This window comes from Drosophila yakuba, chromosome 2L (genome assembly GCF_016746365.2).
Source record: "Drosophila yakuba strain Tai18E2 chromosome 2L, Prin_Dyak_Tai18E2_2.1, whole genome shotgun sequence".
NCBI lineage: Eukaryota > Metazoa > Arthropoda > Insecta > Diptera > Drosophilidae > Drosophila > Drosophila yakuba.
In genome coordinates, this window is record NC_052527.2 from 5,369,732 (window position 1) to 5,381,014 (window position 11,283).

General features: G+C 42.7%; 2 protein-coding genes across 4 annotated transcripts; both read right to left on the reverse strand.

Annotated features, from left to right (window-relative positions):
• Positions 1 to 211: 211 nt before the first annotated feature.
• On the reverse strand, positions 212 to 8,935 carry LOC6526929. Of its 3 annotated transcripts, XM_039370699.2 has the most exons (7): positions 8,212 to 8,935; positions 2,506 to 3,374; positions 2,028 to 2,397; positions 1,553 to 1,907; positions 1,311 to 1,477; positions 802 to 1,166; positions 212 to 654 (listed from the first exon to the last, which is right to left on the reverse strand). In XM_039370699.2, exons 2-7 carry the CDS (start codon positions 3,319 to 3,321, stop codon positions 424 to 426), a joined length of 2,304 nt encoding a protein of 767 aa, XP_039226633.1. In that variant the 5' UTR covers positions 3,322 to 3,374; positions 8,212 to 8,935; the 3' UTR covers positions 212 to 423. The 3 variants fall into 3 exon arrangements, with proteins under 3 accessions (XP_039226633.1, XP_002088027.1, XP_039226634.1); XM_002087991.4 differs by having other exon boundaries at positions 1,311 to 1,907; XM_039370700.2 differs by lacking the exon at positions 212 to 654 and having other exon boundaries at positions 1,077 to 1,166; positions 1,306 to 1,907.
• A 73-nt stretch (positions 8,936 to 9,008) lies between these two features.
• On the reverse strand, positions 9,009 to 11,003 carry LOC6526930 (probable cytochrome P450 4d21). Its single transcript, XM_002087992.4, has 5 exons — positions 10,742 to 11,003; positions 10,300 to 10,686; positions 10,175 to 10,244; positions 9,919 to 10,115; positions 9,009 to 9,864 (listed from the first exon to the last, which is right to left on the reverse strand). The coding sequence occupies exons 1-5, from the start codon at positions 10,902 to 10,904 to the stop codon at positions 9,149 to 9,151; spliced, it is 1,533 nt and encodes a 510-aa protein (XP_002088028.1). The 5' UTR covers positions 10,905 to 11,003; the 3' UTR covers positions 9,009 to 9,148.
• Positions 11,004 to 11,283: the final 280 nt, after the last annotated feature.

The following is an 11,283-nucleotide window of genomic DNA, read 5'->3' on the forward strand; positions in this document are numbered from 1 at the left end:
TATATGTCCAGCATATGAGTATACTCGTATGTTTATGGCTTTCGAAAGTAGCAAACAAAGAAAATTATAGGTTTTCTGTACTGCCTTTATGTTCCTGACAAGGTTAGTCGCGGTGCGAAGATGGAAAAGATTAATTGCTTGGAACAATTTACAAAATAATGAGTACCGAAACTTAGCCAAATTTCACGTTACCACGTTAATCATTTAATCATTTATGCTACTCACATCTTAAACTTTATTCATTGCAAAAAATACAATTTTCACGCGCATACAAATAGTTAAACAACTCTAAACACTAGACAACTTAGATGCTAACAAAGATTTACAAATACATCATTTATCATACATATAGCGAGCGAAGAAAATACAAGTGGAGAGACATAATAGAGACATAAATAAACATTAGATACAAGATACATCACTCTACGACTTGGGCTTTCGACTTCGATTGGGCGTGGTCCTCAACGAACGCCTTGTACTGGTCACCGCAGCTGTGGTTGTTGCTGCTGAGCTGGTCTGCTGCTCTGGTGGTGCTGATGCTGATGCCGATGATGTTGTGGGTGGTGGTGCAGTGGTCGAGGTGGTGCGTAGCCTACTTGGCCGCTCCCGATAGACGCACATTAGTTCGTCGGCAGCATCGGGACAATCAATTTGCTGTGGGAAGTGCATAGGAAACTGCTTTGTAACTATATACTTTTTACTAAATAGCTATTATACTCTATGAAAGCGTTAAATGATTGATTGTATTTGGTAGATGTTTTTGACAAATTAAGAAACTTAAAGGGTTCTAACTTTTCCTACCTTATCGCACAATTGACTGACAGTGATGCACTTGCCACTCACACAACGCAGCTCGTGTGGCGGACAACCTCCTGAGGAAGTTGCCACCTCGTAGGGATTGGACTTTGATGTGGGTGGATTAATTGGACTTGAAGTGGTGCTGCTGATGCTGGGAATACTGGTGGTGCTACTGGTGGTGGTACTGGTGGCTCTTTCGCGCTGCTGAGCCAACGCCGAACTGGGAATCGCACTTGCTGTTCTGGCCGCTGGAGTTGTGGGCGCGGACACGCTGAATTTCACAGAAGTTCGATTGGCTCGCTGGGAATACTTGAACTTGTTCTCCGAATCACTGGTCATCATTATCTCCTTGCTGTCCCGAAAGTTTACTGAGAACAAATGTTGGGGATTACAAATATGAAAGATGAAATATAAAAACACTCGAATACAAATGTTTACAATCGACACTTATTTGAAGTCTAAGCAATGCAATTATTAAGTATATAACAAATTGAGTTGGCTTGTCACCTTACCAAATCCTTTAGGTCCTGCAGCGCCTTCCTCTGCACTGGAATTCACTGGAGGCGCCGGCGCAGCCACCTGATGAATCTGGAACTTGGTTTCCGTGCCCGCATCCTCATCGGTGGTGGCCGTAATGTACGTGTATACTTTGTCATTCGTCTCGTTGGGTGATAAGAAACTGGCATAGGAAAACACACGCGGAAAGGCATTCAGTTCAGACTCATCGAATGGGGCCAAATCGCCAGAGCCGTACCCATCGCAGTCTTGTTCATCGCTGCCATCTAAGCAGTCCACATTCTGATCGCATCGATACTTCTCCACGAGACACTTTTCATTCGAACGGCAACGGAATTCGTCCGTTTCGCAGACCAAACATTGCTCATCCTCATCCTCGCCACCTAGGCAATCCTTGATCTTGTCACACTGCCAGTTCTGGGGTATGCAACTGCCATCATGGCACTGGAACTCGTTGGCATAGCAATAATCACGTCGCCTTGTGGGATCCTCGCACTTGTGGCTCTCATGGGCATCGGGATACAGGTTGCAGTCGAAGAGCTCGCCCAGGATGTCCGAATTGTAAATCGCTATGGAACAGGCTTCCAAAATGGCTAAGAAGTGTCAAAAGCAAATAAGCAAGATATTGTATTTGGAGTTTATTGAAGTTCTAAGTATTTCTATTACGTGGCAATAATTTCGTATATATATATTTATGATGTATTCTTTCTCACCCTTGCAGATGCGACGACATGGAGGCAGCTGTCCGATGTGCAGAGGTCGACACTCGGGTTCCAGGGCGCCACAAATGAACTCAGCCGCCCTGGCGGAGCAGTTGGCCCGGATGAGGGTCTCGTAGGCAGCCATGGAGGTGGCGTCCCGTGGTGCGGCACCCTCGCGATTGTAGGTGAGATCGTAGTCGAGCACGCCCTGGCACATGGGCAGCATGGTCGACTGGCAGCCACTGTTCGTCGTTGAGGGGGTGGTCAAGGCCATCGCCTCCGTGGGCCGCCCACTGGCCGACAAGGGGGGTGGAAGGGTGGGGGAGACCCGGGTCAGAGGAGTCTCGTTGCCAGCGGGAGTCGCCTGCGGTTTGTGCAGTAACTGAAAGAGAGAGTAGTGCGATAGGTGCCGGACATCACAGATAAGCAAGAAAGTTTAAGATATTACATAATCATGGCATAATAATGTAGTAATAAAAGGCCAACTTACTTCTTTGAGCAACTGCAGCATTCGCTTGTCCTGCTCGATGGGAACTCCAAAGCTGTTCTGATGCCCGGAGGTGAATCTAATACTGTCCGCTGGCAGCAAGGTGTCATCGTAGTCACCATCGCCATCGTCATTGCCATCTTCACCCTCAGCCTCTGGGTCGCCGTCGTCACCAAATGCTATTTCTGGTAGATCCGTGCTCTCATCACTGTCATCACTGCCATCCACGTCTTCGAGTCGTGTGGTTTCCTGGGGCGATTTTTCGGTGGACCTGGTGGTTTCCTCATCCCAGGCCTCGTTGCTGCTGGAGCTCGTGGATGTCAAAGTGGCTTCATAGCGACGCTGCAGGAATTTGGCTCTAGCCACACTCACATCGTGAAGCCAAAGACAGTAGGTGATCAGGCCGAAGAACAGCAAAACGCTGGCCACAAATATAATGGGCCACCTCAGGTACTTCCACCTGCATACGCTTCGAGCATAGCCCAACAGCATCCAGGGTGTTGGCTTCTCCGGCCGCTCCAGTTTGCTGTTCAAATAATAATTAGCCGTCAATGGGTACTTGTAGCGTCGAACTTGAAGTTCGGCCAGGGTTTCGGGACTCCCCAGCATTCCAATGTGGTATTTCTGAGTCTCGGTCCAGCACGATTCGCCGGAGGCGCGGGTGTAGTCACTGTGATCTTTCGGAGATCCCTCATCATTATCGTCGATGGTCTGCACCGTGATGTTGAGGCCGTGGGGATATTTGGTGGGCTGACGTCTCAATCCGGTGACTGATGAGGTCTCATTCGCAATTGCTTCCAGCTGCTTCTGTTCGGCCATTGTTACCTGAGCTCACCTTTCGAATGGCCCCTCCAAATGTCAATTGCTAAAAGCTACACGGGAAATAAAAATGTAAGTAATCACAAAATATAAAATCAGGTGAAAGCTTTTTAAATGTTAAGTAAGTAAATCCGTAAATCCACACATTTTAATATTTTCTTTTGTAATTTTTTTTAGGGATGCTTAAATTATAAACGATTGATGACATATTAAATCATTTAGTTTCCAGAATTTGATTATTTCTCTCAGTGTATCTACCACTATTGCATAACCCGGGGGTAATTTCAACTGTCTAACTGATTTTCAAGAGTCTTCAGTAGATTAGGGCTCTGCTCCTCTCTCTCTTCTGGAAATCGGGGATTTGCGAAAGGCAATCGAATTGCAGATGAAAATGAAAGTGCCTGGCAATATGCATTTCGGCATTTCCACCACTTGTGGAAAGTTGTCAACCAAGCCGAGAGATTGCTGATCTTCAGTCTGTTGCTTCAATTAAGCTTCATTAATTCCACTGCAGAAAAAACCGCAAGCAATCAAGAAGCAGATGCTGCAATTTCATTTGGATTTTCCCAAGCTCTTTGCGGCGATAAATAATCGTACATATTACAGTCGTACATATCTACGATGAGCATATGTATGTATGTATATGAGTATGTACCGAGAAGCCCCCCAATTGTATTGGCCAATAGTTTAGAAAAATTGAAATGCGAATTGCATTGGGCAAGAGATCGCCGGCAAGTGGCTGCTTCTGCAGCGGTAAGTTCACATAAAGTTGCAGATACACAAAAGCCAGCGGAAAACTCGTTAGCCGGAAAAACGAAGAGCAAGCGAGACGACCAAAAACCATGGCAATAATAGTTGGAAATATAGTAAGCTGGTGAGTCTGGTGAATCTGACTGACACGAAGAATAGATGCCCTGGGAGCGGTTATTATAAATGGGAATGGGCCAATGCTGGACAAGAAAATGTCAAATCAAATGGTATCTGCAATACAACATTTTTTCGCAATATTTATTTCCACAGGGTGCAGACACACATTATACATATTTTTGTGAAAATAGTTATACTTTGTATAGCATTATTGCATCGAATCAAATTAAAGTGTTTTTTTTTCCCAAACATTGATTGGTTTTAAGGGTATCTCTAAAAGAGTTGCCTTACTTAAGACGCCACTCGGTGTTATGCACTCGTGTTACTACGGATTTTTACCCTTTTCCCCTGGGTTGGCATTACGAGTGCGATGATCAAAAGGCGCTTGAGCTTGGCGGCCACAGTTGGCTGAGTGTCGAGTGCTGAAGTGTTTTCTTTGTACATACATATATACATAACATATATATATATTTCTTGGTTTTGGTTCAGACAACTCCAGCCGGGATCTTGCTCCTCTTGCTCTTGCTTGCAACTGCTAGCCAACTGGTGCTAGTGACCTTTTCACTTTTGTTTTCGTTGCTGCCTGACTGCCTCTGTCTGCCTGGCTGCCAAGTTGCAAGTAACCAAGTTGTCCAGATTCCATGTTGCCTCAAGTGTTGCGGCTTCTTGTCGGGAAGCTCAAGAGGCGGAGTCTGCGGCACAGAGGAAAATGTATGTCTTAACATGGACAGCATAATTAAGCTTTTAATACAATCTATTGAATGTAGGGTGAACTATATCAATTTGATTTATATGTTTTTCTTGGATTTACAATGGCACTCATCTTGAATGGAATGATTGTTTTCACTGTCTTTCCAATTAAGTAATATTTTTCTGAGTACATCAACATCTGCTCCACCGTTCGTTGGTCGATTAATGAGCTGCAGGCCGGCACTCAACTCTCGCCTCTTCAACTCCTCTCGGGTGTGCAAAATCTTTTTCTCATTTTTTGTTGGCCAGGTTATTAAGCGTTTCGCTGGCAGCTTTTAAGATTTGGCTAAGGTCAGTTGAATGGTGGAAAATGCTAGCCAAGCTGGGTAAGCCAGGCAAGCAATCGACAGAAAGGTCATAACAGCAATTGACGGAGTGCCGCAGAGAACCTTGCTTTAGGGTCGAGACTCAGATGGTGACGGGTGTAACCAAAGCGCACGATTACTACGGAGAAGGTGGGTCCAATGTGTCTGCTGTGAATGTGGAGTACTTGGGAGCTCGGTGGTTTTTCAGGCATACTACTTAACGACCGATGAGCATGTGAGACTGCGTGGGAAATGAGGTAATCTAAGTACAAAGCGGGCATTTTTGGTGGTTGGCAGATCCGCGATCTCCTCTCAATTACAGCCTCAGTTTTGTTTCGTAGTCACGCACCTATCTAGATCTTTGGCAACCTGTCTAATTAGTAACTGTAGCTCTGCATTCGATATCTGTATCTGTATCTGAGTGGCTGTATCTGCGGCCGAAAGGCACTTCCAGGCATTGTTCAATCGCTCGTTTGGCCAGCCATTAGAACACCTTTGGGCAATGCAATGGTATGCCTCAATGCCCAGCTCTGTACTTGAGTCCCTCTCTAGTGCAATCTTCAATTGGCTGAACATGCATCCAAACACATATGTATATATCGGTTGCCCAACGCCGTATAATTTTGTTTAGTTTGTGTGGCTTTGATGTTGGTCATTTCACACGTCGAACAAGAACGAAACTAGCGTAGATTACACTGGCAAAAATAATAACGCTCTTGTATGGGTCATGTGTAGAGAGATATTTTAAGACTCTCCACTATTCTTAATGGTCAAGAAAGTTATCGGCAGAGCAGCTTTTGCCAAGTGCATGACTCGCATTCCTGGCCAGGTAAATTGCATTGAAACATTGCAGCATCCACTGTCGAATGGCAGCTTATAAGTTAAGTCATTTTCCAACTCGTTGCTGTGCAGCAAATGCAACTGCAACCGCACAGTTCAAAGTTATTTTGTACAAATAAATTGTTTATGCTTTTCGATTTTATTTTGCTTCGGCCGCAGTACGTGCCATGCGATGTTTTTCTGTGCGAGGTGAGCCAGCAATGCTGTCCAGTCCAAGTGCGATTGGAAGTCAGAGTCTGGGTCTAAAGCTAAAGCTAAAGCTGAATGTGAATCTGAATTAGTGTCTGTATCTGTATCTGAAACTGAATCTATGTGAAGCTGAGGCCAGCTGCCTTCCGAAGCAGTTAGCGGGTGGATTATGGCAGTTAGACATAGCGATTATGGCCTTACATGAACATGCAACTTGCTACAGTTTGGCTGGCTAAGTTCTGAGTCATATTTGGCGAACAGAAGATCAAGAGGAGCTGCAGCTAGGTTATGACAACCAGCGATCGGTCGTGTTTGGGTCGAGGTGGACTGGGCTGATTAGATGACAGTGAAGTCAATGGATTCCAAAGATTCTGAACGATTCTGACCGATTAAGCCATCGATCATTGTTGACATTTGAACAGATCGTGGGCGGATAAATGCACGTCTGGAGTTTAATTGACTTTTGATCCATGGATACGTAGGTACAATACAATCTCCTGTTCTTTCAACTGGCTGCTTATTACCGAATAAACAACTTTAATTACTTTTCCATTGTGTTACGTACTTTGGCACCTTTTGTTGTGCGATCGCAAAAAACTGATCAGTCATGGTTTTGCGAATTCTCTTTAAATTGTATTTCCAATTATTGTTTATGATCATGATACTTATTAAGTTAACGACCTATACTCAAAAGTCTTAACAACTATATTGATTACTTCACTCAGCCCATAATCCTTGGAACTCAATTATGGTTGTTATTCTTAGGAAATATATTATATATAATACATAAGTTCATTTACTCCTGCTAAGCGGGTAATTTAGAAAGTTTTTAATTCTTAGAGATTTAAGATAAAACATAAACAATTTTCTATTATATTGATTGTGCATAACTTTTAAACTTCCAATGATCAGACAGCGTTAAAGTGATGTCAGAGTTCTTCAGCCATCACCATTATGATAATTTGTTAGCATAGAAATAATCTTAGATGCTTCTTATGATCACTCAGCTGGGGAAATGATCTCAGAAACCGTCTGCTGCCAACCACTATAATCATTTAGCGCCTTAAAAAGAATCTTAGAATGGTTCATCGACTAGTTTCTCGACTACTAATAACTCGTTGATATTAACGCACAGCTAAAGATCAGCAATACATGGACTTGTTCTTCTCAACTCTAAGACAAGAGATGCATTTAAATCTGCCTGTCATCGGAGCAATTATTTTATCAATCAGGCCTACGAGAGATCTTCACAACTGCACAATCATCAAGCGCCAGACTGCGAGTTCTGGTTTTGTGTGTGCTTCACCTGTTTGCTCATTTGAATACATTTGTAATTAATGTAGCTACCAGATTTTCAGATTTTTATTTCACACCAGCAAACACCCATTCGACGATGATCATCAGATCGTAGCTCACACGAGAACCGCACTTTTGTCACTATTCCACGCTTTTCAGATTCACTTTGCGGTCGAGATTTTATTTTTTTTTTATTTATTATTTATGTATATTGTTGCAGGGCAACCGCGAATGTTTATGGATATGCGAGTGTGAGTGCTCGACATTCGTGTTATGTTAATCAATGTTGATTGCAACTTTATTTCGTTTTTTTTTGCGCTTCTATTTCTCGTCTTTAATTAAAAGTGCAAACTTCAAAAATAATTAAAGTGACTTTGGTTTGGGTTTGTACATGGCAATTTGAGCTTGTTGCTCTGTAATTACAGCGTCTTAATTTGCATAAAAATTTCGTTTGGCAAGCATTTGTCGGGCATTTTCAGCACGCCAATAATTGTGGGAGGCTTCATTGTATGTTTTTCATAAAGGATTGTTTCCGAATCTTAGAGTTTGGTCAAACGCAGTCATTTTTACAGATTGGTCACACACATCACTCAATCAACCACCAATAATTTTTACAATTAATAACCCAGGATGAAAAACTCACGCTGTACACTTGTTGTTAGTATTCGAAAATGATTGAAACCCGCGTTTTTTGAGCCGCATCCGCGCGATCGGCTGCCAAAAAACCGACTGAAAGATAAAAACTTCGGCTGAAGAAGCCAAAAAACCAGAGCTTCTCTTTTGGATTCTTCTGAAAGAGTCCAACTCCAACACGAAGCTCACCTCAACTCGGCTTGGCTTTCGGTTTCGATTTGATTTCGCTTTCGAGCTCAAGCCACGGATCGGGTCTCAAATCACCGGCACTTCAAGTTTCTCTCTTAAAACCAGCTTTCGAAACACTCTTAAACTGCAGTTTTACTCTTTTTTCGCATCGAACGTTAGGAGTCATTGGTTCAGTGTGTCGCCAGCGATTTTTCCTTTTGAGTTTATTTTTGGCTTTGGAGCCAATACTTTAATGGCTCTTTGCAACGTGACGTTTAAGTTATGATGAGATCGTTTCGCCTGACTTTTATGCGATCGTACATATGAATGTACATATGTATGTATGTGTGTGTGCGGAGTGGAGCGTGCCCAGGGGCTGTAAAGAATGTTTTAATGCTGGAGTTGTGACAAAAAAACTGTCGTTACTGCTTGTCGTTTGGTTTTGTGCAGCTTTTCTGGGATCGTTGGTGCTGAGGTTTCTGCAATTGGCTTATGGAAATTTCGCACATGTGGGTGACGGCTTCAACATCGAAGTGGGTTAAGTGGATTCAGCAGATGAGTCATGGAATGCCAAAAAAGGTAGAGCCATTTGAAAATACTACGCAGGATGCACAGCAAGAAATCACAAGGGGTATGATGTATAATGTTTAAAGATACTTTACTAGTTAGCTAGCATTACTGTGATAAGTTTTTAGTAATAATAAGTTTGTTCCTGGCATATAATGTAGAATAAATAAGAAATAGTAAAGGCGATTATATGACCCATATGTATCACCTAATTATTGAACTCTTGTTCTTGGCCTAAGGCCAACATGATTTCCCGTAGAGGAACTCAATATGAACGTGTACGTAGGTTGAAGATCCTCGCCAAGCGGAAGAAGTTCGTAGTGCCGAATGACCTTACTGATCAGCGCTTTCATCTGCAGGTTGGCGAATTTCTGGCCTATGCAGTTCTTGGGCCCCGAACTAAAAGGAATATATGCTAGAGGCGCATACGAGCTCGCTTTCATATCCAACCATCTTTCCGGCTTGAAGACCAGGGGATCCGGAAAGTACTCCGCATCCCGGTAGACATAGTAGGGCATTAGTAAAATGCTTGTGTTGCCGGGAATGGTCTTATCGCCGATGTGCAAGTCCTCGGGAATGTACCTACCGAGAATGGGAACTGGAGGATGCAAACGCATCGTCTCCTTGATCACGCAGTCGAGATACTTGAGTTCCAGCAACTTGGTTTGGGTCACTGGAGCGTCGGGATCCGTTCCTAGAATCGACAGTAGTTCCTCGTGAATGCACTTCTGGACTTTGGGATGCCTGGATATCGCATGTAGTGCGTGGGACACCCCACTCGTGGTGGTGTCATCTCCTGCGAATATGAAAACATCCACCTCCTCGCGGATATCCACATCACTTAGGGGCTTGTTGTCGATGGTGGCTTGCAGCAGGATGTCCAGCAAAGTCATCTTAGCTCTGCCACCAATTTCTTCGTCTCCCATTACTACAAAATAAATAGTGTTATAAGGATAGCTCTGCAATAATTATAGTCACGTACTCAGTGGTTTGTAGGTGCCATCAGCTTTCGTCCGCTCCAAAATCGCTCGTCGTTCACGAATGACCTTGTTAGTGAAGTCCTGCATTATTGCTATGTCCTTTTGCAATCGGCGATAAACCAAAGGGGCTGCCAGCGGAAAAAGCCAGTCATAACGCATCGAGACACTTGCCAAGCGTTTGGACTCGATATAAACCACACTAAAAACAGAATCAACTTTATTGAAGTATAGTTTGCGTGGAGGATATACACTAATTACCTCTTAAGGGCTTTTGTGTAGGGGAAATTTGGGTCATTCTGAGCATTCACCTGAACACCCATGGCGGTCTCTTTAATCATAAGTAAATATACATAATAATATTTAGAGGATATATTATCAAATACCTGTGGTCACATCCAGGGCTTCCAGCGAAACGAACTTGAATAGGTCCACGCATGTTTTGCCATCAGCAACACCTCTTAATTTCTCCACCATAATCCCACTATTTCTATCCATTATCTCCACGAAGTTTTCGAGGCACTTGAAGTGAAATGCTGGGGCGAGAACCTTTCTGCGAGAAGTCCACTTATTTCCGGTGCTTAAAAGAAGTCCATCGCCAAGAAAATCACGCAGAAATCGGTAGAGCTGCGCTTTTTTGAGCAGTGTGCTGCTACTCAGAATGCCTTCAAAGTACTTTAGATCCTTTGTGTAAATCAGACACTCGCCTAGAACCCACAGGCGGAAGGTATTGCCATATTTATTGAAGTAGTCACCAAACCTCTGAATAAAATCTATAGGGGTAAATTTGATATTTTATTATATCAACAAATAATAAGTTTCACTCACTTTCTGGCCTGAAAGTCAAGGCCTGCAGTCCATTGCCCAATATTGGGAGCGAAAATGGTCCCGAAATCTTGGACTTCGCAAAGACGTTAATTCTCCATCGTTTTCGTCCGGTATCCCAGACTAAGATCATGATAAGAACTCCAATACCTAACAATAGCCACATCTTCGGTATTCTTAATGTTAAATCCGCTGTATTAGAGTTAAGTGACTGATTGCGAATCTACTTTGACTTGGTTTTGACGGCACCAGTATTTTCACCAGACTGTGGCTTTATATCAAAAGCGGAAAGAATATATTCCGTATCTTATAAAATCTCTGCCTTACAACAAAAAACTAGTAGTAAAATCGTTATTTAATATTATATTATTTTATATATGTATATCATATTATATATAATATAAATATAATCAAATTTTAACCCTTATTTTTAAGAAAAAACTTAAAAATATATTAATTTATTATAATAATAAACAACAATGAACTTTGTTTTTTATTTTTCTGAGTGCTGTTACGAATAGCCTACAATAAATAATAATTGTTAT

Coding starts and splice junctions, on each gene's coding strand:
- LOC6526930 (XM_002087992.4), bottom strand. CDS start 10,904: ATGTGGCTATTGTTAGGTATTGGAGTTCTTATCATGATCTTAGTCTGG. Junction 10,687..10,741: donor CTTGACTTTCAGGCCAGAAA/GTGAGTGAAACT, acceptor TTACCCCTATAG/ATTTTATTCAGAGGTTTGGT. Junction 9,865..9,918: donor TGGCACCTACAAACCACTGA/GTACGTGACTAT, acceptor TTTATTTTGTAG/TAATGGGAGACGAAGAAATT.
- LOC6526929 (XM_002087991.4), bottom strand. CDS start 3,321: ATGGCCGAACAGAAGCAGCTGGAAGCAATTGCGAATGAGACCTCATCA. Junction 2,398..2,505: donor TGCTGCAGTTGCTCAAAGAA/GTAAGTTGGCCT, acceptor TCTCTCTTTCAG/TTACTGCACAAACCGCAGGC. Junction 1,167..1,310: donor TGCAGGACCTAAAGGATTTG/GTAAGGTGACAA, acceptor ATTTGTTCTCAG/TAAACTTTCGGGACAGCAAG.